We start from the raw sequence: 24,462 nt of genomic DNA on the forward strand, positions 1-24,462 counted from the left end.
AGCACTTGGATATGTGCCGCAAAGGACGCAGGGGGTTTCCTCGCACGCCATTGGATGTCAGGTCGCCGCGCTCTTTTGCTAGATTCAAGCTTTATTATGCCCGGACGGGGTCGTCGTTTGGCGGGCGGTGAGGAGGGGACATGTAGCTTGTCGGTTGTCGGTGGCGACCAGACGGTACCTATTGACTCCTTACCAAATCACGAGTATTGCAAGTACCTGGTAGGCGGCTTTTGCCCCCCTCTCAGATGCCTCAAGGCTCAACGCTCCGACCAGACAGACATTGACATCGCCAGCCAAACCGTCTGCACTGTCCGCCTCTGTCCGCATCTGCAAAACAAACCCAGCGTTCCCCACCCTCTGCGCCTCCCGTCCCCGCCCCGGACGAGGCCATCCGTCACCATGGTCTGCGGCAAGTGTCAGAAGCTCCCCAAAACCACCTTGGCCACTCCCGACGTCAAGAAGAAGAGCGAGATGTACTATGGCTCCCCGGCAGGGACCTCGTCCAAAGCGTCTGGCTCAAAGCCCAGCACCCTTGGCCAGAGCGGCGTAGTCAAGGTATGACGGGCCCCGCTGCCTCCTCCTCTCACTCCCAAAGGGAAAGGCCCTCGCAGTCGACTTTTGTTGACGGGCGGCGAAAAAAAAAAAATAAATAATAAATAAATAAATAAATAAATGACAATCGCAGAGCAAACTGTTGTCGAAATCGGCCAAGAATCCGTATGCTCAATACTCCAGGTATGTGCGGGGGATGCTGGTTGTCGCGATCCGCGCGCGCGGAGCTAATCAGTCACCCGCCAAAACGCAGTTCGTGCGCAAAGTGCAAGACAAAGGTGGCCCAGGGGCATTCGCTGTGCCAGACTTGCGCGTATAAGAACGACTGTAAGCTGCCGAGGGGGGAAATCGCGGAGATGAGCGCCAACGGCGAGCTGACGTGTGGCCCAGTGTGCGTCATGTGCGGGAAACCGAATAAGAAGACCAAGTCCAACGCCGCTCCTACCGTCTCTGGTCAAAAGTTCACCATGAAGTGAGAGAGAGGTTTGGGGAACAAAAACGAAAAAAAAAAAAAAAAAAAAAAAAAAAAGAGAAAGAGAGAGAGAGAGGGAAGAGGGAAAGGGCTGGGCAGTCGGTTGATTGTTTGCTCCAGCTCTCGGAGCGGTGGCATCAGATTCTTTCCGGATATCCAGAGAGGATTCAGTAGCAGATTCTCGTGGTTCTGCAGCTTCAAGAGCCAGCCTTGACCGACGAAGCAGGCAGCCAAAAAAGGTAGACTGTGCTGTGATTACCTTTGCCCTGTCTTTACGAGAAGAGCACAACCGTCTTTATCGGAGCTCTCTTTCAACCTTCGAGGCAGCCGTGGTAGCACCGCAGCATGATGCAACAGTCGCGTTCCGAAGAACAGGGCGATGAGTTGGCCCTCAGTCACACAGCACCAGCATAGAAAGAGATTGCAGGATATGCTGGCCAGGTTCATGAATGAATCGACACCATCAACATTTCTTTATTCGCATTCATTTAATCATCCGAGGGTTGTCTTCTGTTGAAACAAGAAAGGAAAGAACAAGGAAAGAAAAAATAATCATGCCGTGGCTCACACTCTGCGCAAATTCTCGAACCGTCCCTCTCGGCAATCACAACTCGGCCCGCAAGGTGGCCCTTGGAGCCCCGTTGAGCACCTTGCTCAACCACTCGTCAATCTGCTTGTTCACCGAAGCGCTGGCCTCGGTCAAGGCCCAGTGACTCGCCTTGACCTCCCCTCGGGTGAAATCCTTGAAGAGCTTCTCCATGCCAGCCGACATGGACGGGGGCAAGGCGGAGTCCTCGGTCGCGGCGATGAACAGGGCCGGCATTTCAATGACGTTGGGCTTCTCGGCCAGAGGGAGCTCCTCCTCGTAGTTGATCCTCCGGGTACGGTACCAGTTCAGAGGTCCCCTCATGGGCGGCGAGGGCTGGCGCATGTACTGCGCGGTGTAGTACTCCGACTCGTCCTCGGACAGCAACGGCGACGAGCCCACCAGAGCCAGCTTGTCGAACAAGACGCCGTCTCGGGTGGTAAAGCACGGTTGACGGTCCGGCCCGGTCGCGCCAAACATGCCGTTGAGGAACCGCCGCACCTCGTCCGCCGTCTGGACGTTGCCTTCGACATCAGGCCCCGCGAGCTGGAGCTGGTACCTGAAGTTGGTGAGCTTGCCCGCGGCAATCAGATCCTCCAGCGGGGTCCAGGCGGGTTTCGGCGGCACGTAGGGCGTGCACACGGCGAAGACGGCCTTGACCAGCTCGGGGTGCCAGAGGACGACGCGCCAGACGAGAGCGCCGCCCCAGTCGTGGCCGCCGAGGATGATCTGCTCGTCCTCGCCCACGACCTGGGCGGCCAGCGCCTTGATGTCCGCCGCCATGCTCTTGAGCGAGAACTGCGCGAGGCTGTCCGGGCGGCACGTGTCTCCGTACCCCAGCATGCTGGGGGCCACGACGCGAAAGCCAAGAGACATGAGGTACGGTATCTGGTAGCGCCACCCAAAGTTGGAGTCGGGAAAGCCGTGGATGAGGAAGACGGTTTCGACAGGGCCCGCCGTGCTGCGCGGCTCGCCGAGGATGTAGGAATAGGTTTTGCCATTGACTCGGGCCGACGCCTCTTGGACCCGAGGGTCGTTGGGGACAAGCTTGTCTGTGCCAGACATGGCGGAGGAGGGGCCGCGAAGTCAGTCACGCACGGCGGGGGGGGGGGGGTGAGATGGGTAGCAGAGACGGGTTCGGACAAGGAAGACGCAGACGCAGCCGCGAAAGGAAACGAGCAGGGCAAGACGATTATTTTGCACGAGACAAGACAAGACCGACATGACGAGATTCGAGGCCGAGGCCCCTTTATGTACGACATTGCGCTGTGGAGCTGTGCACTTGGCATTCCCGCTTTGTACGGGACACTGGCTCCGTTCGAGGCCTCGGGGGGGGCCCGTCGAGTGGAGTGCAGCCTGGACTTGGCTGCGAAGCCGTCGGCGGACAGCGATCCAGGCTGCGCTGCGTTGCGCTGCGTTGCTTTTCGATGCGTTGCTTTTCGATGCGCTGCGTTGCGCTGCGTTGCTTTTCGATGCGTTGCTTTTCGATGCGCTGCGTTGCGCTGCGTTGCTTTTCGATGCGTTGCTTTTCGATGCGTTGCTTTTCGATGCGTTGCTTTTCGATGCGTTGCTTTTCGATGCGTTGCTTTTCGATGCGTTGCTTTTCGATGCGTTGCTTTTCGTTGCGTGTGCGAGTCCGAAGTGCGAGTGTGTTTGCTTCGTCCGCGGTGGCGATGGCGGGCGCAGACGTGCTCGGGGCCGCGGGTTCGTCGGGGCGAGGTCGAGACCCGCCGGTTTTGCGCCGAGAGCTAGAGGGGTGTGGGTTGCCGCGGCAAAGCATTTGATGACTCGGGCCGGCGGCAGGCGGGGCAGGCCACAGCCACAGAGAGCGTGGGCGCCAGAGGTTTAGCCGAGGCCGGGCGGCGCGGCTGGGATAAGCTCAGGGGTGCTGGGGGTGCTTGGGGGTGCTCAGCAGAATGCTTACATTGCAGGATGCTCAGCAGTTGCCCAGGAGCTGCTCAGCGTGACGCGGTGCCCTTGATGTGTACAAACTAGGAGAAGACGCAAATGGAAAAGAATGCAGTGCAAATGCAAATGCTCGACTGCCCGCTGCCGCTGCCGCTGCCTCCGCACCTCCCTAGTAAATGACCATGTCCTCGTCCGCCTCGACCAACACGTCGCCCGACTCGTCGTGCGGGTCGTGCAGAGGCGCCTGCTGCTGCTGCTGCTGCTGCTGCTGCTGCTGCTGCGCCTTCTCCGTCTCCTTCTCCTGCTCCTGCTCCTCGTTGTTCTCCCGCTCCTCGGTGTTCTCCCGCTCCTCGGTGTCCTCCTGCTCCTCGGTCGCCTCGCGCTCCTCGGCCTCTCCCCCCGGCGGCTCGGTCTCGCGGTGCTCCGCCTCCGCAGCTGCCGCGTCGTCGGGGCTCCCTCGGCGCTGCTTCTTCCTCGTCTCAAAGTCGTCTACTTCCCTAGCGACCGCGCTTTTCGCGGCGCGGACCTGGCCCTCGATCGCCTCCTGCTGCTCGGGGGTCCTCTTCCACGGAAGGTAGTACTGCGGCAAAAAGGGGGGGGGGGGGGTGGTTTCGTCAGCGAGGTCAAGGCACGTCACCCGTCTATCCGCCGCGCCGGAGCATAGAGCAAAAGCTTACAATGGCAGGCTGCGAGCGCGTCTTGAGAAACCCCGCCAGGGCGAGCGTCTTGGCGTGCCTGTGCCGCATCTGCCCCGGAGCCGGAGGGTGAGTAAAACCACACACACACACACACACACACACACACACACACAAGAAAAAGAAAAAAAGAGAAATGGGGGAGGGAAAGCAAGCAGCGGCCCCGAAACGCACCACTTGCTCCTCGAAGCGGGCCTGCTCGGCCACGCGGGCCTCCCTCGTCCGGGCCAGCCGCGCGGCGCGCTGCTCCGCGTCCTCGTCCCGCTGCCGCTGCAGGCGCTCCTGCTGCCGGCGCTCGATCTCCTGCCGCCGGCGGTGCTGCGCGTCCCCGCCGCCGGTCTGGCTCAGCGTGCTCAGCAGGCCGCCAAACAGGCGTCGGGTGCGGCGCTTGTCCTCGTCGGAGGGCCTGGGCCTGCCCCGGGGGGGGCTCGCGGCGGCGGCGGCGCTCCCCCGACGGCGCTTGGGTTCTGCGTCGTCGGCCTCGGCGTCGCTGCCGTGCGCGGGGGGGGGCTTTCTCTTCGGGGGCGGTTCCGGCTCGTCTTCCGGTCGTCGGTGGCCGCGCGGCAGGTCGGCCGGGCTGCGGGGCGAGCTGGGAGCGTGGCGGCCGTCGGATGGGGTTGCTGCCTCGACGGGCGCGTCGGGCGTGGCCATGGGGGGGGGGGGGGGGGGGGGGGGGGGGGGGGTGTTTCAACGGCGCTAAGCGAGGGGTTCCGTGCCTTGATGATGGGCTGATGGTGCGGCGGTTGCTGGGCCGTGGTGCGCGTTCGTCGGCCGTCGCGAGGCCATGGGCGGAGGGGGGGAAGCTTGTCCAAGTTGCAGTTGAAGCTTTTTGGCTTTGGATTGACCAGACAGCTGCGAAAGGCCGTCCGCCAAGTGGGTGGGTGGGGGGGGCGCGCCCTGGAAACGTGCCATCACTTGCATTCTACTCTACGGGGTGCCCAGCCACCGCCGGCGATTGGTCAGCAGGGCCTGCCCTCTGCGAACTCGGGGGCTTCTTTCTCGACATCGACATCCATCATCTCCCATCATCCAGCCGACGCAACAAATCATCCTCCTTGCTCCTCAACCACGCAACAACACCACCACACCTGCCGCCCAGCCATGTCCCGCCACCACCCGTCAGTCTCCCCCTAGAACCCAAACAACATCCAAGCCTGCTGACCGTTTTTCCCCCCCCGCGTCCCAGCGACCTCGTCATGTGCCGCAAGCAGTCCGGCATCGCCATCGGCCGCCTCTGCGACAAGTGCGACGGCAAGTGCCCCGTCTGCGACTCGTACGTGCGCCCCACGACGCTCGTGCGCATCTGCGACGAGTGCAGCTTCGGCAACTACCAGAACAAGTGCGTCGTCTGCGGCGGCGAGGGCATCTCCGACGCCTTCTACTGCTTCGAGTGCACGCGCCTCGAGAAGGACCGCGACGGCTGCCCCAAGATTATCAACCTGGGCAGCTCGAGGACCGACGTGAGTGGCCCGCCCGAAGGGGGCAGCAGCAGCAGCAGCAGCAGCAGCAGCAGCAGCAGCAGCAGCAGCAGCAGCAAGACCGCCGTGCTGACGGAACCCCTGTGCAGCTGTTCTACCAGAAGAAGACGAATCGGTCGACGAATTACTAGCCCCGGGGTGGCCTGGGTATGGGCCCCCTTTTGGTTTTGCGTCGTGGCGGAAAGAAACATGGGCGTGCTGTACGATGTGAAATGTGGAAAAAAAAGAAAAAAATAGGTGGAAAAAAGGGTTCCAGGTCGGTGGCGTTTTTTTCGCTTGTCTCGGGTTGAGGAGGGGATTGTGGTTCGCGCAATGCCGGCGTTTTTTTTTTTTTTTTTGGCTCAAGAATCGGTATCGATCGGATGTCATTCGGGGGTCATTCGGGGGTCATTCGGGGGTCAGGCTACATAGATGCCGCGGAGCGTGTCTGGCTTGGACAGAGGCGCTCTCGGCTGTGCGGGAAGCTTGCCCGGAACGTCGTTTGCTCGGCGGCCCGCTCTGCTGCTGGTCGATCCGAACAGAGGGGGTTTGTCAATTTCGGTGGCTACTTACAGGGTGCCGTCTACAAGTGGTTGCATCCATACGTGGTGCATTGGTGCATTGGTGCATCCCGTGGTTAATATACAGCTTTTTTGCATACGTGTCCGTCTGAAATGATGGAAATAAGAAAGCCTGCTGCCCATGCCTTGCCTCCCAAAACGACTCGCACTGAAACAAAGGAAACTCCCGAGGAACCGGCGCTGCAGCCGCGGCCAAACTTCCCCCCATGACGCTAGAAACATTGCTCGACGGATTCGAAACGAGGCTCAGATATAGCTGACCTTGGTGCCCATTCCCGCCGTGGCTATTACCTTGTGCCACGAGGCCCGGAGCACTCGCTGCATCCGCCGCCGGGTGCCGCCGTGGCCCAGCATGGCCAGGAACCCGACCAGGAAAGCCAGGAACCTGGCCAGCAGCGCCGGGTTGCCGTTGAGCCAAGCCGCCAGCTCCTGGAGCAGCTGCCACAGCCGGCCCGCGATCAACGTCGCTCGACCAGGGAGCGTCGCCGGCGCCGTCGCAGTCGCCTTGGCGCCAGGACGTGGCGGGACGCCAGCCTTGGCCGGCCGGCGCTGCGGCCGGCTCTGCCGCGATGCTCTGTTGGACGACGAGGACTCGTCGGCGACTCCGTAGTCGCATTCGTCGGCGATTCGTCTCGCAGGCGCTTCCTCCTCCGGCTTCTTGCGCTCCCGGGCCTCGATCTCGGCTCGTTGCTGCCGCCGCCGCCGAGTTTCTTCGACCTCGCGCCGCAAAATGTCCTCTTGCCCTTGGCGCTCCTGGCGCTGCAGGCGCTCCTGCTCCTGCTTGTCCTCCTGCAGGCTCTGGAGCGCCTGCAGGAAGGCTTCTCTGCGTTCCTCGTCCAAGACGGAGCTGGCGCTGATGAAGTCACGAGCGTAGCCCCACTCGTCGTTGCGCAGCAGCACATGCAGGGTGTACAGCTCGAGTATCTTGACCCGGGCGTTGAGATCCCGAGGCGTGTCCGCGCCGCTGGCCCCCGGGGCCGGCGACCTGTACCGGGAGCCGGTGCGCGAGCCGGGAGCGGGCGACGGGGGGGGATTGCCAGCCAGGTCGACGCTGGGCGGGGCCGTGGTGGCCAAGTACGTCTCCAGTCGGCGCTGATTCAGTAGTTGGTCGCGAGCATGCGCAAGAAGGAGAGTGGCTCTGCGTTGTAGGCTGTCAGTTTTAAAAAAGGGCTGATCCGACACCCAGCGGCGTGCCATGTGACGAAATCAAAGGGGGCGGGAAAGCAACAGAAGAAAGAAAGAAGAAAGCTCCTCACAGGTTGATGACGACGTCTGAATCGACGTCGCCTTCCACGCCGTGGTAGCCGTCGCGGACAACTTGTTCCCACACGTGGCCCTCGCGGACCTTTGCGCACAACGCCCTCCATTCCTGATTCCCGAACGCCTCCTTGCCGTCTTGCGGGCTCATTTCCAGCACGGCATTGAGAATGGTCAGGTACAGGCTCCACACCTTGATTCGCGTCGTCCTCGAAGCCGAGGCGACGGGCGCGGGCTCCCCGTCGTCGGCAGGGGCGTGGGGGGTGATGAGCGACGACAGAGTCGTGAGCGCCTCGGGGAGCCGCCGCGTGAGGAACAGGGTCGAAGCTTGGCGGTACGTCTTGGAGATTTGGGGCGTATGCCTCGACGCGGCCGTGGAGGCAGCAAGAATGCTGTGGCTAAATGCAGGCGATTCATCGACAGGCGACATTGTGTGTGTGTGTGTTTTTTTTTTTTTTTTTTTTTTTTTTTTTTTTTTTTTTTTTTTTTTTTTTTCCCAGGCTGGAAGCGCAGGGCGAGCAGAGCAGGCTTCGCGGGCCTCCGTTTATTGTCTCGGCATGGAGGACGGCGGGATTGGCCTGGGGAGTTGATATCTGCTTGTTAGCTAGCTGCTGAGCAACGAGGCGTTGACAACGACGGGAGCAGGGAGCAGCAACGTCTTGGGCGGAAGACGAGACTCGTGGCTCATACGAGCTGGAAGCACAGTGGAAGCAAGCGGGACGAGAGCATGGCATGTGGGCCTGCCAGTGGCCAGTGCAGTGGCCAGTGCAGTGCCCGTGTCAGCGCCATGCCTTTGGCCCAGGGTGGACGCGGTGTGGACCCAGACAAGCCGAGGCTCCAGGCGGCCTGGCAAATGTTTCTCGTCGTTGCCTCGGCGGCGCCTTGATTCGTCAGCGTCTACGAGAATGCCCGATCTCGCTCGGTACCTGTGGCTTTGCAGAAAAAGAGAATCCCGGCATCGGTGCATCCGCACCGTCCTGCAGGACCAGGCATTTCAGAAAGCTACAAATTTATCGCCATTCCCGATGCTAGACACCAGGTTCGGGCAAGAAAGAATAAATAAGCTCCCAGCATCTTGGCACTACGACAAAACACTTGACCGTTTCAACTCGGCAGGCCTCGCCGTCGCAAGCTCTCCCAAGGGTATCTCTGCACTAATTGAAAACCATCATCGAAAGTAAAACCACGCGTCAAAGCTCGGCTCGCAAAACGCCAACGCATCCATCACGCAGCGTCTCGAGCGACCGCCGTCCGCCGTCCGCCGTCCGCCGTCGACCGGCTCAGACACGTCTCGATGACCGTCTGCCATGGCTCCCGCCGGCGTCACCCCCGCCCCTCGAGAGGATGATGCTATCTTCCCTCTCAACCATCGAAGCGTCAGATCCGTAAAGCTGCTCCTCGCGGATCCACCCCGCCTCCGCGGCGAAGCACACAATGTCCTCGGCCGATCCAAAGCACGGGACACTGTCGTCTGCGTCCGGGTTCAGGTACGTCCACATGTCTGCCGTGCACCGTCTGAAGCGAGCCAAGGCCTTTGCGTCGCCCTCAAAGTGGCGCACCAGGTAGTCGTAGAGGTAGGCGAGCCACAAGACGTTGGTGTACGGCGCGTACACGTCCCAGCAAAGCGGGCCGTCTATGCCCTTGGCGTGGCGAGTCTTGTGTGCTTCTGGCGGCAGGCATTTGCGATCGGCCCGGAGCAGGTACGAGCGCATCTGGCGGTATACCTTGCACTGCGGCGCGTGGGTGCTGGTGAAGAGGCTCAGATCCCGCTCGAGATCGTACGCAACCGGTGTGGCGAAATCAACCGACAGGTCCTCAGCCCGTGACAGTCCGTAATCTAGAATGGTGATGTCGAGACCCGAGTACCCAAAGTATCCTTGGCAACCCTTGCTTCTTTCCGTAGGCTGCCGCACTTGCTTGATGCATATGTTTCCTTCGTGGAGATCACGGTGCTGTTGCTTGCAGGTCAGTTTTTTCCCCTCCATCGTCATCTGGCCGTGGCAGGTAGACAGTCTCTGGGCTTTGCCGAGGGGTGGAAGCAGGCAGGCAGGCAGGCAGGCGGGCGGGCTTTCCATACCTCAAACATGGCAATCCGTTCTGCTCTTGCCAGAGCGATCGCTTCGAGCAGGAAAATGTCCCATAGCTGGCTTTCACCCGTCAGGCTCCAATCCTCCAAAGCAACACCGGCATCGCCCAGCTCAACGACCAGAAATCTAGTCTCTTGCAGGTACCGGCTCGGCGACGGATAGAATTGTGCCCGGCCCGGATCTTTTCTCTTCAGCCGTCGCTGGAAAACTTGGTGCGTCTCCAGCAAGGCTCTCGACGTCTTTCCCTGAACAATGTACCTCTCCTTGTAGACGACGAATCCCGGAATGTCGGCCAGCCATTCCGAGATGCGCAGCTCGCCTTGGACGTCTTCCTCGGAGTGCGGCTCCTCGTCCACCAGCTTTGACCGCACCTGCGCTTTCGTCTGAGGCTTTATTGGCGAGCGCAGGCGTATGACCTTAATCACACTGGTCCCTCGCTCATTCGTGACGCGGTACACCTCGGCGTACGAGGCTTCCGCAATTTTCTCAATGACATCGCCCGGCGGGCACACGTCCTCCCAGCTCAGGACGCGCAGAGACGTGTCGCAGAGTGAATCCTCCCAGGAGTCGGCCCCTTCGGGAGCTACCCCTTCCGGCCCGCTGCCAGGAGACGCCGTGTCTCGGTAGCTTTCGGTCGACGCGTCTTGGCTCGAGCCGGCCAGCAGCTCTTCCGACTCGCCTGATGAGGTTTCCGCATCGCCAGCGACAAGCGGGCGTCTTATGCTTTTTGCGGGAGGTTTGCGCGGAGCGACATTCCCTCCTTCGATTCGAACCACTGACAGCTGGTCGGCAATTGAATCCACTGTGCAATGGGCGTCTGAAATCGGTGGCTTCCGGACCGGGCTCTGCGGCAGCTCGGCGAACATGCGCTCAGCTTTTGCCCTCGTCGGGCGTTTGCCGTACCGCACTGTCGCCCTTGATCGCGTCATGTTGCTCCGCGGCGCATAATGCCACCATTGTTGGGTTGTGAGCTCGAGAATGTCCAAATTGCAGCAGGTTCAAGCCCGAGTTCGGCCCAGCTGGCCAAAGGGGGCGGTGGTGGTGGTGGCGATGGGTGGTGCGTGCGGTTGGCAGGGCAACCAGCATTGACCTATGGGAAGTGACGTGAGACGGACCCCACCTGCCTTCTTCTTCCCCAGGAAATGCCAAAAATTTCCCGCCTCGGATCGACGACGACTAGCTTCCCGCTCCGCCTCCCAGTTGCAAGCAACTCCTCCCCGCCCTTCCCCCTCCCCATTCCTCTGCAGGACGAACCCGGGCAGCCATGGCGGAGCTCTTCAGGAACATTTTCGGGGGTGCCAAGCCCAAAGAGCCTTCTCCTGCACCCAAGGTTGATTCCGGTAGGTCGTCAACATGCGACACTTGCAGCTTGCAATATGCAAGACTAACCTCCGCCGACCGCCGGGTAGACTTTGCCGACTTTGCCGCGCCTCCCGATGCCGTCGCCGAGCCTGTTCCAGATGCTGCTTCGCTCGGGAGCACCGCCGCTGGCGTCTCTGCCACGGCCGTACCGTACACCAAGTGGTACAACGTCCACGAGCGCCACTCGCTGTCCGAGTTCAAGGCCGAGGGGGTCATTCTCGCCATCTCGGCCGTCATCTTGCTGTTCCACGTCATGGGGGCGCGGGCCAACCGCTCCAAGGCCAGGTCGTGGATACGAGCCAACGGCCCCGTTCTGCGCGAGGAGTTCGCCCTCGTCGGCTTCGGCGGCGTTCCCACCATGGACACGGACGACATCAAGCCGGACTCTCTGCTCAGGGAGAAGTCGCTGTTCGAGTTTGCCACCTACGCCTCCGGACGACAGAACACTGCCTTTGTGGACGTCAAGCTCACCTTGACCAAGAGGTTCAACCCGGTCGTCGACCTGGTCGAGACGGCCGCCGCCTTCCTGTCGGACCTGTTCGCGCCTCGCGGCGATGTCATGGAGGCCTTCCTGTACCCCTTTGACGGCAAGGAAAACCTCACGCTGCCCGCTCTACCCGGGGCCGAGGAGGCGCGCGCCAAGGACGGCAAGAGCACGTACGACGGCTTCGTGTGGGCCGTTGTCCACAAGGACAGCATGAAGCGCCTCCGCGAGGACCGGTACGACGTCAGCCTCACCGCCACCAAGGACAACTCGAAGCTGCCGGCCTGGCTGACGGTCATGAGCGAGAGCGCCGAGGTCACCGACACGATGCTGACCAAGGACCTGGTTGACGCCGTTGCGGCCGCGGGCGACGACTTTGAGTACCTCATCGTGTCTGACCAGCCGGTGGAGAAGCCGGTCAAGCTCGAGGACAGCCGGCCGCGCAAGCGCATCTTCCTCAAGTACCGTCTGCCCTCTGACAACCAGTACGACAAGCTGGTGCCGGTTTTCCAGAGCTTCCTCCGGCTCGCCGACTTCCTCGTCCAAAACGCCCGATTCAGACCCGAGGTGCTGAAAAAGGTGCGCGCCACGCGCGAGGCCACCATTGCCCAGATCAAGAAGGCCGCCGAGGAGGAAAAGAGCGAGGAGCGTCTGTGGGAGAAGGAAAAGGCCAAGAAGGCCAAGCGGGACGCCGAGCTGAAGGGCCTGGACGCCAAGGCGCAGAAGAAGTACCTGGAGAAGGAGAAGGAGAAGGAGCTTCGAAAGAGCCAGAAGAAGCTGACGATGCGCGGATAGGGATTGTGCGAAGATGGGGGGGGGTTGCGGGGGCAAGGAGTCTGGGTTGGAGCACTCGGTAGAGAGAGAGACATTGATGCGGGCAGCCCAGTCACGGCTTCGGCTTCGGCTTGGGCTTGTCCAAAATTGTACGACTTAGTCTGGTAGTGGTGGAAGGATCAAGAAAAGAAGCCAGGGCCGCAAGAAAGCCTCCGAGCATGGTCCCCGAAACGCGTGCCGGTCCCCCCCCCACCCCCCCCCCCCGCAGCAACCCATCACTCCGGCCGATGCAGCAGATCCTCCACGCGCTTCACCTTGTCCTCGGCCGCCTGCCGCTTGTCCGTCCTGCGCCCCACCGGTCAGCAGCCCGGTCGGTCTCGACACGAAAGACGGCACGCCGTTGGCCGCGCGCGGGACGTTACCTCGATCCGACGCGCACGCTGGATTGCACGCGCACCACGCCCCTGCGATGCAGCACGGCGTGCGCCTTGCCAATGGCGGCCATGACGTCGTCCCAGCGCCCTTCTGGTGCGTGTCAGCGGGGTCTTTTGACGGCCGGCCCACGTTGCTCATCGTGCTCGCTGCTTCTCGCTGCTTCTCGCTGCTTTTCGCTTCCTTCTTCTTTCTTATCCCCCCCCCCCGCCCTCTCCTCGCTCGCAGGACCCAGACGTACCGACAGTGGTGCCTGCCGAGTGCAGCGTGTACTTGAGCCCGCTGGCGCCCAGGACGCGCTGCACCTCGGCGACTTCCTCGGCGACGGAGGCGGAGCCGGTGCCAATCTGCGGGCGTTAGGGCCGTCGCGCTCGGAGCACACCGGGGAAAGGGGGGGGTTTGGTTACCGGGATGAGGCAGAAGTCGGCGTAGCACGCGTCCGGCACGGCGATGGCGTCGTAGTCCATCCTGGCTGGGGGTTTGTCGAAGAATAGGGTGATGGGGATGGATGAGCGGATGATGCACGGGCGGGGGATGACGTGGAAGCAAGCTGCGGGCGAGGGTGAAGCGCCACCAGACAACCAGACACCAGCCGACCAGCCTGGCCGGTGGGGCTGGATGGGGGCAGGTTGGGTGCGGGCATTTTACCTGCTGGCTTGGTTGCGGTGGCCGGCCAGGGGCGATGCTCTGCGCATGAACAGATGTCAATTGTCAACTGCTTGGTAGACTGTCTGGTCATACGCATGCGGAATTCGGCCATTACGCGCCATGGATCTGAGCGGACTGCCGGGCTACCCCTAGTCTTGCATATCTATAGCCTCGCCGATGGTGGTTATTCTGTCCCGCAGAACCACAATCAACTACATACCTATTTACCAGACCTCTCTCTTCCTTGACATCTACCGAGTTCCGAGCACTGACCAGTTGGGTGAGTTGTGCACCCCTTGGGCCAATACCTGCCGGTCGGTACTGTACTGTACTGTACTGTACTGCACCGAAACATCAATTGTCGACTGCCAAGTGTAAGTGTGGGTGTGAGCCCGGGCATGTGAATCCCAAGCCCCCCATGCCATGCAAGCAAAGCCGTCCAAGGCGCGCCTGCTTTCCCCGGTTCCAAAAATCCCCCAAAACGCCTCGCCATGAAACAAATCTGCAAGTCAGGGAAACACACACCGCTGCTGCTCATACCAGCACCAGCGCCGCGGACACAAAGGCCACCAGGGAGCCGTGCCCCAGGCGGCGCCGCTCGGCCACGCCGCCCCCGACGGCAGACCGGCCGGTGGCGTCGCTTATCCCGTTCATGGCGTCCAGGGCGGCCACCGGGTCGCCGCGGGTCCAGAAGTCGACGAGCACAAAGTTGGGCGCCTTGGCCCACTCGCTCCGGCACTGCTGCAGGTGCCTGCCCAGGTTGCCCGGGGCCGCCGCGGCGGGGCTGTTGACCTCGTCGACGGACGCCAGGTCGGGCACGTCGACGCCGGCCATGACGCGGCTGTACTTGAAGTGGTTGACGAGGCTGAGGTACCCCCCGGCCAGGGCGCCGGGGGCCGGGTCCGCGCGCGCCGGCCGGTCGACGGTGCAGTTGAAGCCGTCGGCCGAGGTGACCTGGTACGGCGTCTCGAAGACGTGGTCGAACTCGGGGAGCAGGTACGGCGCCGACGCCGCGCGCTCCATGTTGGTGACAAAGGTGACGAGGCGGCCGCCGGAGCCGATCATGGCCTGCAGCGTGGGCCAGGCGGCGGCGGCGGCGGCGTCGGACGACGGCGGCCGGTACGCCATGCCGGCCAGGCCGGCGGCCTCGAAGACGGACGCGTAGTCGGCGGCCGGCGCCTTGGCCGCGTTTACCAGCACCAGGGTGACGACCTCGCGCGGGTGGCGGGCCATCCAGGCGCCGATGCTCGACAGCCACGCCTGCAGGGGCCCGGCGTCGAGGAGCCCGCACGCCGAGTGGCACATGTCGAGCGCGGAGCCGTTCCGGTGAACCTGCGTCTGGAGGAGGCGCAGCCCGGCGTCGAGGGCGTCGGTGGCGTTGCGGAACTGGTTGCCCGACAGCGAGTCGTGCGTGCTGCCGTCGCGCAGGAACGCGCTGTCGTGGGCGCCCATGTAGGTGACGGCGTCGTAGCGGCGGCCGCAGAGGGTCGGCGAGTTGTTGCAGGCGGCGGCGGCGGCGGCGGTGGCGGCGGCGACGCCGTCGGGGGAGGTGGCCGGCGACGACGACGACGACGACGACGGCTGCTCCTGGGGGAGGGCGCGCTCAGAAGAAGAGGCGGCTGCCAGCGCCGCCTGGACGACAGACGACGCGAGCAGGACGACAGACGATGCGAGCATTTGCAGAAGGAGCCGTCTGCGCAATGTGTCTGCAGTGTCGACTCCGACTTCTGGGCGAGGACCAATGTCGTCGGCGTCACTCGAGGCCGCTCCAGTACCAGAACCAGGAGGAATGGATTCGTTCAAGCAGAGGACGAGAGGACGACGGAGCAGAGACACGAGAAGAAGGCTAGGGAAGAGAGGCGGAAGAGAGACGCAAGAGACGGGTGCGGAAGAAAAGAATGACGAGGCAGCGGTGAAATATCGCGAGTCGGACCAACAATCAGCTTTCCCTGCTGCCCAGGGGGCGAAAAAGGCACCAGCCAACACCCAGCACAGGCAGCAGCAGCAGCAGCAGCAGCAGCAGCAGCAGCTCCGTCAACTTCTCAACCTTGACATTTGCGCCAGCCCGCCACGACGACGCGGCCGAGTGCCTGAGCCCTGACTGTCCCAGCCCCCGAGCTGTCATGCTCATGTTCACGTTCCCAGCAGACGCTGGCCTGACGTTTGACGTTTGACGTTTGGCGTGGCTGCTGCGCCGCGGCCAACGTCACCGGGTGGAGACTGCCCTGCCCGCCAGCTGCCACGGCTGCCATGGGTCATGGTGACGAGGCTGTTGGCTGGGCCCGCCGGGCGGTCTCAGGTCTTATTGCATGTATCTGGTATCTGGTACATAGCAGCAGCTGTCAAGGCCGTTGGATCATGGGCGTCTGGTGGGCGTGGGCGTGGGCGTGGGCGTGGGCGTGGGCGTGGGATCAAATTTCAGGGCGGTGCAGGGCTGGGCTGCGAATGTAAGCGGTACCGTATGTACCTACCAGGCTAGCAGGTACTAGGTGCCAAGCAGCCAGGGGTGGGTCTGGTTTCGGTGCATGCCATCAAGCTCATTTCCCCAAGAAACGGCCGGCATACGGGACATCAAAGCACATATGTACATACATAGCAGGCCCATCTCCGACACGGATTGCACCGCCGTCTACAGGAAGCCGCGCCTCACCTCGGGGTTTCATACGCCCTGGCCCGTTAGGCTTGGACAGGCAAGGCGGCCAGCCCAGCCGTGCTGTCGGCGACTCGGCGACTCGGCCGTGCCATGTTGACATGCTCATCATTGGGCTTCGCTGATGTCTTGTGGACTCATTCATCACCGCTCGGAAAGCTATTCTGGCCCCCTTCCCCCCATGCCAGGCCCCTCGGCAGATCTCCCCAACAGGTTCGTCACAGTAGTTGCTTGCCCGGCCGTCCGGCGCCCTAATCTGCGTCTCCCGCTGGCTCGTCCCCCTCTGCCCCCGCCTTCGCAGCGGCTGCCATGCCCTCGAGTTTCTTTTGGCCCTCCTCCGTCGTCGCGTCGATAATGTCTTCTTCGAGGCTGAGAATATTCGCCTAGCCCGCGCCTTCCAGTCAGCTTTGCCAGCGGCCGCCGTCCGTCGACCGGGGAGCAGGGCGGGAAGGGGGGGGGGGGGGGGCGCCGCAACTTACCTCGCCAAACAAGGCCACCATTTCCTCAGCCTCGTCGACCTTCATCCCGCCCAGAACCTTGTTGACCTGATCCAGGTCTCCCGACTCCAGGGCCTTCTTCATCTCCGGGCTGAAGCCTTCAAAGATTTCGCGCGCCTTCCTCTCGTCGCCATCCTGGCTGTCCGCCGCCGGCACCTTGATCTGGATGACGGTGCCCGGCTCCACGGCGTGGAGCTGGATCTGCTCGACGCCCTCCTCTGCCGCCCCCTGGGCTCGCTCGGCCAGAATCTCTCTCGATCGGTTCCTGATGCGCATGTACGTGTCCTGGACGTCCTTGTAAAAGACCTCCTGGGCCTGGTGGCCCTTTGTCGTGATTCGCCTGAAGAAGAGGCCCACGCCGTCTTTCCCCAGCGCCCGGCAGTACTGCAGGAGCAGAGCCTGGTGGACGCACTGCCGAGAGTAGTCGTCCTTGCGCTCCAGCGCCGCGTCAAACGCCAGCACCAGCAGCCCGTCTGTTTCCCGCTCCGTCAGGATCTGCGGGTTCTGCGAAATGTACTGCAGGCTGGCGGCGTAGTCTTTGACGGGTATCAGCGCGAACCGCTTGGCAGCTGCAGATGCTTCCATGTCCTCCTCGTCACCGTCCGCGCCCCCCTTGGAGCTCGCGGCTGGGGATCCGCCAGAGGCGGCAAAGTTGGGGTTCAGCAGCTGGACGTCTGTCGAGGCAGCATCCTTCTTCTCGGCCGGCGCCGGCTTCGAAACGTGGGAGCTGTCGAATCCCGTGTGAATGTCGTCGCTGGTAATCTTCTTGCCTTCTTCCTTGACCAACTTGTCCAGCTTCTCCGCGGTTTCCTTTTGCAGCCGCTGGATTTTCTTGGCGTGCCCTTCCAGCTCTCCGATCAAGGCGTCGTACCGCTCCGCCTCCTTCTTCTCGCCAAGCCTCTGGGCGACCTCGTCAATCAGCCCCGCGAGCATCTGCGAGTACGTCGCGGGTGCCGAGCCGTCCCCCTGTAGTCCCTCTGGCCGCGGGGGCACAGCGTCCGCCGTCGGCCCGGGGTTCGTTTCCAGCAGGGCCTTCAGGGCGACGTCGGCCGCAGCGTCGTCGGCCGAGCCTCTTGCTTCCGAGGCGTGGCGTCTGAGCGATGCTGTCATGGCCGAGAGCCGCTCGAGCAGGCCATCGTGGATGACGTTCTCGTATCTGTAGGCTTCGATCTGGAGCTTGCGCTGCTGCCGTTCCTGGTGAATCTGGCTCTGCTTGGCGCGGATGAAGGACCTCTTGTCTACGTTGGGGTGCACTTCAATGTCGGAATCGTCGCTGAGCTCCAACGCGTCCTATCGCCAAAATGCCGAATCAGCTGCACCATAATACGCCAAGCAATCAAGACAGGAGGCGCCTGCACGATCGCAAAGACCCATGGCTAAGAGCGAGCGTACCCATTTGCTGTAATCAACGGGCATTTTGGACCACCTTGCTTTGCTGCCCCTGCCCCCAAGTTTTCAAGATTCCACTAGCGCGCGCGCAAAAGCTTTGGTTTTTTTTTTTTCTTGGGTTTTGGTTTTTTCCCCCTGTTGGCCAAAAATGACAAGGCAAGGCAATAAAAGCGACGACGGCGTGGATGCGTCGTCTGTGATGGGTTGATGATGGATGTATGGGGCCTGTCACCAGTCGTCCTCCTCCGAGCGCAGGAAGTTTCTGGATTCTCGCTGTCCCTCCCAGCCTTTCTCCGTGGGGCAACTGCACCTGACTGGCATGACAGCCCTGCTACACAAACAGCGCCCCGCCATCGCCACGCCACACATGATCATTTAATTACCAAGGTACTCCGGAGTCCGGACAATGTAGATGCCTACAAAGGTAGACAGACAGACACATTAGGCACCCAAGATCAAGGAGGGGTCAACGTGCTTAATCAAGAGGTTATACATTGTCCCATCAGATAGGACGTCTACCCAGGAAACGCCGTCAAGCATCATGGCCAGGCGCCCCCCACTTAGATTGTTGTACAAGAGTCCTGTCGCTACCCTCCCAAGAATATACAGGTTGTTTTTTAAAAAGAAAAAAAATGATTAAGTCAATAATAAATCAATAAATCAATAAATCAATAAAATAAAAAAAGAGATAAACGAACAAGAAAACAACTTTTTCTCACGGGTTAGCAGCCCACATGATGTTCTAGTCCCCCCTTTAAACATCCCATACGCCAATTACCCGAAAGCTGGAAGAAAAAAAAGAAAAAAAAAGAAGAAGCAAGAAAATAGCGCAAGCAAGCCGAAGACGGTGAAAGTTGTACCAAACTCCGAGCGCCACGCCACGCCTTGTTTGCTCAAACCGTTGGAACCTCGCTGCAAAAGTGTCTTTACTCATGACATGGTCTTCATGAAATCGTCCAGATCGAAGCTTTCCTCGTATTGCTTGTTGTCCCATAGCTCGCCCAAGTCGTCAAGCCATGCTTTCTTTCCGGGCTGACGAAGATCACCCGTCTCAATGTCCACCATGTCTTCCTCGCGCCCATCCAGCTCGTTTTGCGGCTTGTCAGATATCAGGTTCGGCCCCGCATCGCCGAGGTTAAACAGGTCCAGAATCTGGTCGGTATCCATTGTGGCTAAGCCTGCGTTTTGCTGGTTCACCACGGTCGAGGCCACGTCAATCTTGAATCGCTGGAGACTCAAAATCTTCTCCTCCAAGGTGCCACGCGTGATCAAGCGGTACACATTGACCACCTTTTTCTGCCCGATACGGTGGGCGCGGTCCATGGCCTGCAAGTCCTTTTGCGGATTCCAGTCATGCTCCACGAAGATGACGGTGTCTGCGCCAGTCAGATTGAGTCCGAGCCCGCCCACGCTCGTCGTCAGCAGCAGAACGTCATACGACGGGTCGCTGTTGAACTTGTTGACAATGTCCTGCCTCTTGTTGGCTTCGACCGATCCGTCTAGTCGAAGATGAGACACTGAGGGGAGAAGCTCCTTCAGAACCTTGTTCTGAACCATGTCGAGCATTTCCTTCATTTGGCAGAAAATAAGAGCCCGGTGTGGTTTGATTGGCTGGTATAGGGGGTCGCTCGCATCGCCGTCGTCGCCACCGATCCCGCAGTCGACCAGCAAGTCTCGGAGCGCTGTAAGCTTGGGTGCATGTATCGCGTCTTCAATCGCCGTGCCTTGCTTCTGCAGGATCCTTTGCGTTTCTTCGTAAACCGGACTTCCAGGTTTCACCACCATGGCCGGCGAGTTGCACAGTTTTCTCATGTATTGCAGGGCCTGGAAGATGTGCTGCTTGGCTTCCTTGTCGTCCCGCCCTGCCTCGGACTGCAGTTTCTTGCCCTGCTTCTTCGTAAAGTCCTCGAAAAGCTTCTTTTGCAAATCGCTGAGATCGCAGTAGTAGTTTTGCAATATTTTGGGCGGCAGGTCGTTGAGCACCTCTTCCTTCAGGCGACGAAGCAGGAACGGTAATACCTGCTTGTGAAGGGCTTCAATAGCCAATGCACCGGCTTCTTGTTCCTTCGACGATGCTTTGCTGAACCGGCTCGCAGCGATCGGTTTAGCAAAGCGATCCAAGAAGACCTTCTCCGCTCCGAGGAAGCCTGGCATGAGAAAGTCAAACAACGACCATAGCTCGAGCACATTGTTTTGAATGGGCGTTCCGGTGAGGATGAGGCGATGGTTACTGGCCAGCCGCTTCACAGCTTGCGTGATTTTCGCCTTGGGATTCTTGATCAGGTGACCTTCGTCGAGAACCACGTAGTTCCAGCTGTGCTTGTCCAAGACATCAGTGTCGTTTCTGCAGACGTCGTACGATGTCACCACTACATCCGTCTCTCCCAGCTTATGCCGGATGGCCTTTCGCTCAGCAGGTGGTCCCACGTAAGCCGTCACCGTCAGGAAAGGCGCATACGTCTTGATCTCTTGTTGCCAATGGCCCGAAAGAGTCGGCGGGCAAACGATGAGCGACGGCAGCGGCCGAACATCAGCAGCCCCCGTCTTGGCAAACTCTTCCTGGCGCTGGTGGTGATCACTTGCCACGATGCAAATCGTCTGGAGCGTTTTCCCCAATCCCATGTCATCGCACAGAATGCCGTGCAGGTGATACTTGTTGAGGAAGTGGAGCCAGTTGACGCCTTCTTGTTGATACGATCGGAGCTCAGCCTTGATAGCAACTGGAATCTTAAACTCTTCGACCTTTTTGGGATCCAAAAGCTGCGCAATGAATGTTCGTTCTCGGTCTCTGCCTTTCAGGAGCTCCTCCGACAGGCCAGGCGGGTCCGGAATGCCGGCTTCTAGAGGAACCAGCTTCACCAGGGTTGCAAACGATGTAGTCGCAATCAGTCGAATCTCGTGGTCGGAATCGCTCATCCTTCCAAGAACGGGAACAATCAGGAAGATGACGTATGGCAAGATCGCATCACCCATGACGGCGATCAAGTGATAGATGGCCTCGGTCACGCCTTGTCGGAAGTTCAAATCTACCGGATTGCTGATCGATGGAAGAACTTTCTCGACAAGCGCAGTCATGCCCTCGACTGTGATGACGCTGCAGATGGTAGCGAGGCATTTCGCCGCCATGTAGCGGAAAACTGACAGCTCCGAATGCAGGGCTTTGATAACCAGAGGCAACAAGCCCATGACGAAGGGGTGTAGGCCTACATCGAGTGTCGGCATCATTGTTCGAATAACGGATAAGGCGTCCACGATTTCTTGGCCAAACACCTCCTCGGGATCCCTGGCCTGCGGCGGTAGTTCACCCGAGAAAGCCTTGACCAGCGGCTCTTCCATGAAAGTTCGAAGGCTCGGAACTATGTCAAACAGCTTAGCTCCATAGGCTCTAGACAGTATCTCGAGAGCTTCTTTGGCTCCTCGTCTCGTGATGCGAGCGGCTTTGGCCTCCTTTGCCCACTTGGCTGCATCTGCATGGTCGACTCTATCCTCTTCCTTTTGCATCGAGAGGATGCAAGAAGTCTTGGCTGCGTGGACGGGAAACTCGGGGGTCTCGGCAACTTCGACGCAGGAGAACTTGACGAGATTAGCAACCACCTTGTCTGCAGGACCCTTTCGGCCCTTGTCGGCAAAGAGTCGGACAAGTTTGGCAATGCTCGCAGATGATCGAGTCTGCAGGAGTTGGCTCTCTTCGGTCTTGACGGAATCCATGATGCCCTTGATCAATGGACTTGGTTTCTTGGGTAGAAGATGCATTGCAACCATTGCACAGGCAGCGCCGGCCTTGATTCTGACGTCTCGAGCCGCCTTGAAGGATTTGGCCTCGTCTATTGCCGATATTGCATTGTTCCTCGCATCGGCTAGTTGCTGACTAGCAATCAAACGTTGACCTGGGGGCATCATCTTCTTGAGCTTCTCGAAATCTTCATTGACACATTTCTCCGCAGTAGCGACAGAAAATGCGCTCGGTCCCGCTTCTGGCTCGCCTTGGACAATTACCGGCAATACCGGGAGCTTGCTGTGAGAGACCTTGCCATGGTCACGGAAGAGGAGGATGAGTTGCTGGCATTGTGTCCTCGCGCGTTGAACAAAGTTGACCAAGTCCCCGTACGAAGATGGACGATCGAGTTCGATGATGCGTTGCAGGTGCTCGGTATATCTTGAAGATGCATCAGTCGTTTGACTATGCGAAGCAAACTCGTCTATCACTATGCAGGCTGTGAGCTGGGTGGAAGAGAAGGCCGAGGTCAGTCCAGGTACGAGTAACGCGTCAAAATCATGGAGACTCTGAGCAGGGACCAAGGACATCATCTTGCCCATCGCCGCCGCAGCATAAGTTCGAGACCGAATCAAGACATCCATGCCGACCAAATCGACATCGCCTTGCATCATGTGACCATCGACATCATGAGTGACGCCCGTCGAGACGGGCTCCTCCGTTTTCGTAGACCTCCGACGTCGTTTCGGAGCTCTGCCTACCGTTTCAGGTGAAGACATTCGCCGGCCGTACGACGGTGCCATACCTTGGGCCAAGTACGTTCCTCCAGACGGTTTCTGGAACAATGCGGTATTCATCGGGATAGGGTTCCGCGAGATGCCAATAGGGTGAAGAGTAAGCTGCATAAGAGGATCGATATGAGGTGCGAACTCGTCTGAAAGGACAGCTGGATCCTTGGCGAGGCTGGTGATTAGAGCATCCCACAGTTTCAACGACATATTGAGCGTTTCTTGGTCTCTCTCGACTAGAATGTTTTGGAAGATGAGCCTGAGAATCCTGCCGTTCAGCCAGCCACGAGGGGTTTCACCACCCAACGTAGCAAAGGTCAGCAATGCCTTCAGCACAGCCAGACGCACAGATGTGATCGTGTGCCGTAAGAAGGGATAAAGCCGAGGGACCAAGAGTGTAAAAGATCGCTCGTCGTCTTGCGCTGCAGAAGCTCTCATGGCGTCAAGAACCTCCGGGAAGGCACAGAGAGTCGCGAGAAGATCCATGATACGGCCAGTGCTTGCGCTGAGATCGTCGCCGAGATTGGACAGGCTTTCCCAGACGATGCTAGTAAGACTATCCAACTGGTCTGGTCGCATCGTAACGAATTCCTTGGCCATGGGAATGAGGGTCGCAGCGCTCACGGAGCGAACGTCGTCATCCAGATCACCCAATCCCTTCATGACAGCTCTGATGATGCCATCAATCATGTCACCGTCCTGTAACAAGAGGTCTTTTCTTACTGCGACGACGTATCGAAGGCCAATCATGCCTCCGTGGCGCACAGCCCAGATAGGGCGCTTCAAGTCGAGATCCTGCTGCATTACCATGCGATAGAGAGTGCGATAAATGTCGTGTACAGACGCCGGGGGGACATGTTTCAGCACAGAGCCCAGAGTTTGCCCAACAGTTTCCCTGATTGGGGCAACAGAGGTGTCTGAACTATAATCGGTAAAGCGATCCAGCATCAAAACGCAGCAAAGGCGACAGGCAAGGTCGTTGAGCCATTCGCAGTTGAGGGCGTCGTTTTTCTCTTTGGATATCCCTCGCTCGCGGCCTGCGCCTGCACCATGAACTCGTAATATTTCCCTCAACCCCATTGCAGCTCCATGCCGAGTCTCCCAGGACGGATCGAAGAGGTCAATTTTGAGAAAGTCGCACAGTCGTTCATACGGCCACTCGACTCCTTCCATCTCTTCTTCCATTTCCAGCTCTGATTTGATCGGAATGACTGATCCTTTGAACTCACTGACAACCTTGGTATCCTCATCGACGTCAGCGGGGCGCTCGAGGTTGAAGTAGTCATTCATTTGGCCGTTCCTCTTGAGTTCACCTTCCGCTTTAGCAGCCTCATCGCTACCCAGCCCTTCCGACCCAAGCGTAGCCGAGCGTCGGAGAGAAAGATCGCCGAAGCCCCCTTTTCCTTGCGAAGCCTTCATAACTTCTCTCTTCCGTTTTCTCTTCAGTACGTTCAACTGTCTCGAACTGAGCTGTGATTCCTCTCCCGTTTGACTTTGTGAGATGCTATCGCTTCTTATCGGGCCACTACCATTGCTGCGGTCCATAGGAGTTGGGGGCACGGTATGTCCGTCTGACGGGACGGGTAAATCTTGGTCTTCAAACTTTCGGCCCAGAAGACCCAGGCGCCCCAAAAGCGTTTTTTTCTGATGTGTTAAGCGCGCCTGAGGATCCAGCGAGGCCAGACTGTATTCAATGCCTCCTCCGCGAAGCAATTCCCGGCCATACTTCAAGATTGAGTTGACATCGAGTGAAGAGAATCGTAGCGTTTCTTCACCTGTAGAGATGATAAGCTCCTCACTCTCTTCCTTCTTGATGTGACCATTCTTCTCAGCCGCATCTTGGTCACTCTTCAGTGCTGGGGTGGCGTCGTCTGCATTTGGGTCATAGAGCGGCGCATTTTCGACAATCTTGCCGATAGCCTTGGCCGCAGTACTGCGAGTTTCCCAGTCCTTATGGCGAAGATAGGGGACAACCCGAGACAAGAGATTGAAAAGCTCGTCAGGATGTTGCTTTTGCCAGTCAGCGAGCTGATTGACGGCAGTTTCTCGAATTAGCCTGGTGCTCCCGGTTTCAAGGATAGTCACCAGCCGATCCAGTCTTGACGCCATTGTAGGTTGATTGGGGGGG

The 24,462-nt window shown here is 59.8% G+C and overlaps 11 protein-coding genes across 11 annotated transcripts; 3 read left to right on the plus strand and 8 right to left on the minus strand.

Annotated features, from left to right (window-relative positions):
• Nucleotides 1-399: 399 nt before the first annotated feature.
• Nucleotides 400-1,028, plus strand: UV8b_03538 (uncharacterized protein; the record flags this gene model as incomplete). The annotated part of the gene is made up of 4 exons (XM_043141036.1): nucleotides 400-555; nucleotides 686-735; nucleotides 806-879; nucleotides 943-1,028. 4 exons carry the CDS (start codon nucleotides 400-402, stop codon nucleotides 1,026-1,028), a joined length of 366 nt encoding a protein of 121 aa, XP_042996970.1.
• A 2,659-nt stretch (nucleotides 1,029-3,687) lies between these two features.
• On the minus strand, nucleotides 3,688-4,864 carry UV8b_03539 (uncharacterized protein; the record flags this gene model as incomplete). Its single annotated transcript, XM_043141037.1, has 3 exons — nucleotides 3,688-4,098; nucleotides 4,196-4,264; nucleotides 4,388-4,864. The coding sequence occupies 3 exons, from the start codon at nucleotides 4,862-4,864 to the stop codon at nucleotides 3,688-3,690; spliced, it is 957 nt and encodes a 318-aa protein (XP_042996971.1).
• A 450-nt stretch (nucleotides 4,865-5,314) lies between these two features.
• On the plus strand, nucleotides 5,315-5,822 carry UV8b_03540 (uncharacterized protein; the record flags this gene model as incomplete). The annotated part of the gene is made up of 3 exons (XM_043141038.1): nucleotides 5,315-5,331; nucleotides 5,400-5,673; nucleotides 5,781-5,822. The coding sequence occupies 3 exons, from the start codon at nucleotides 5,315-5,317 to the stop codon at nucleotides 5,820-5,822; spliced, it is 333 nt and encodes a 110-aa protein (XP_042996972.1).
• A 675-nt stretch (nucleotides 5,823-6,497) lies between these two features.
• UV8b_03541 (uncharacterized protein) lies at nucleotides 6,498-7,938 on the minus strand (the record flags this gene model as incomplete). Its single annotated transcript, XM_043141039.1, has 2 exons — nucleotides 6,498-7,389; nucleotides 7,508-7,938. 2 exons carry the CDS (start codon nucleotides 7,936-7,938, stop codon nucleotides 6,498-6,500), a joined length of 1,323 nt encoding a protein of 440 aa, XP_042996973.1.
• A 174-nt stretch (nucleotides 7,939-8,112) lies between these two features.
• UV8b_03542 (uncharacterized protein) lies at nucleotides 8,113-8,475 on the minus strand (the record flags this gene model as incomplete). Its single annotated transcript, XM_043141040.1, has 1 exon — nucleotides 8,113-8,475. One exon carries the CDS (start codon nucleotides 8,473-8,475, stop codon nucleotides 8,113-8,115), a length of 363 nt encoding a protein of 120 aa, XP_042996974.1.
• Nucleotides 8,476-8,788: 313 nt separating this feature from the next.
• Nucleotides 8,789-10,524, minus strand: UV8b_03543 (uncharacterized protein; the record flags this gene model as incomplete). The annotated part of the gene is made up of 2 exons (XM_043141041.1): nucleotides 8,789-9,460; nucleotides 9,586-10,524. 2 exons carry the CDS (start codon nucleotides 10,522-10,524, stop codon nucleotides 8,789-8,791), a joined length of 1,611 nt encoding a protein of 536 aa, XP_042996975.1.
• Nucleotides 10,525-10,859: 335 nt separating this feature from the next.
• UV8b_03544 (uncharacterized protein) lies at nucleotides 10,860-12,236 on the plus strand (the record flags this gene model as incomplete). The annotated part of the gene is made up of 2 exons (XM_043141042.1): nucleotides 10,860-10,935; nucleotides 11,005-12,236. 2 exons carry the CDS (start codon nucleotides 10,860-10,862, stop codon nucleotides 12,234-12,236), a joined length of 1,308 nt encoding a protein of 435 aa, XP_042996976.1.
• Nucleotides 12,237-12,490: 254 nt separating this feature from the next.
• On the minus strand, nucleotides 12,491-13,114 carry UV8b_03545 (uncharacterized protein; the record flags this gene model as incomplete). The annotated part of the gene is made up of 4 exons (XM_043141043.1): nucleotides 12,491-12,560; nucleotides 12,638-12,740; nucleotides 12,889-12,994; nucleotides 13,055-13,114. 4 exons carry the CDS (start codon nucleotides 13,112-13,114, stop codon nucleotides 12,491-12,493), a joined length of 339 nt encoding a protein of 112 aa, XP_042996977.1.
• A 715-nt stretch (nucleotides 13,115-13,829) lies between these two features.
• UV8b_03546 (uncharacterized protein) lies at nucleotides 13,830-14,972 on the minus strand (the record flags this gene model as incomplete). The annotated part of the gene is made up of 1 exon (XM_043141044.1): nucleotides 13,830-14,972. The coding sequence occupies one exon, from the start codon at nucleotides 14,970-14,972 to the stop codon at nucleotides 13,830-13,832; it is 1,143 nt and encodes a 380-aa protein (XP_042996978.1).
• Nucleotides 14,973-16,196: 1,224 nt separating this feature from the next.
• Nucleotides 16,197-17,858, minus strand: UV8b_03547 (uncharacterized protein; the record flags this gene model as incomplete). Its single annotated transcript, XM_043141045.1, has 3 exons — nucleotides 16,197-16,328; nucleotides 16,425-17,732; nucleotides 17,835-17,858. 3 exons carry the CDS (start codon nucleotides 17,856-17,858, stop codon nucleotides 16,197-16,199), a joined length of 1,464 nt encoding a protein of 487 aa, XP_042996979.1.
• A 903-nt stretch (nucleotides 17,859-18,761) lies between these two features.
• UV8b_03548 (uncharacterized protein) lies at nucleotides 18,762-24,443 on the minus strand (the record flags this gene model as incomplete). Its single annotated transcript, XM_043141046.1, has 1 exon — nucleotides 18,762-24,443. One exon carries the CDS (start codon nucleotides 24,441-24,443, stop codon nucleotides 18,762-18,764), a length of 5,682 nt encoding a protein of 1,893 aa, XP_042996980.1.
• Between the last annotated feature and the right edge of the window lie 19 nt (nucleotides 24,444-24,462).

This window comes from Ustilaginoidea virens, chromosome 3 (genome assembly GCF_000687475.1).
Source record: "Ustilaginoidea virens chromosome 3, complete sequence".
In the NCBI taxonomy this organism is placed as follows: domain Eukaryota; kingdom Fungi; phylum Ascomycota; class Sordariomycetes; order Hypocreales; family Clavicipitaceae; genus Ustilaginoidea; species Ustilaginoidea virens.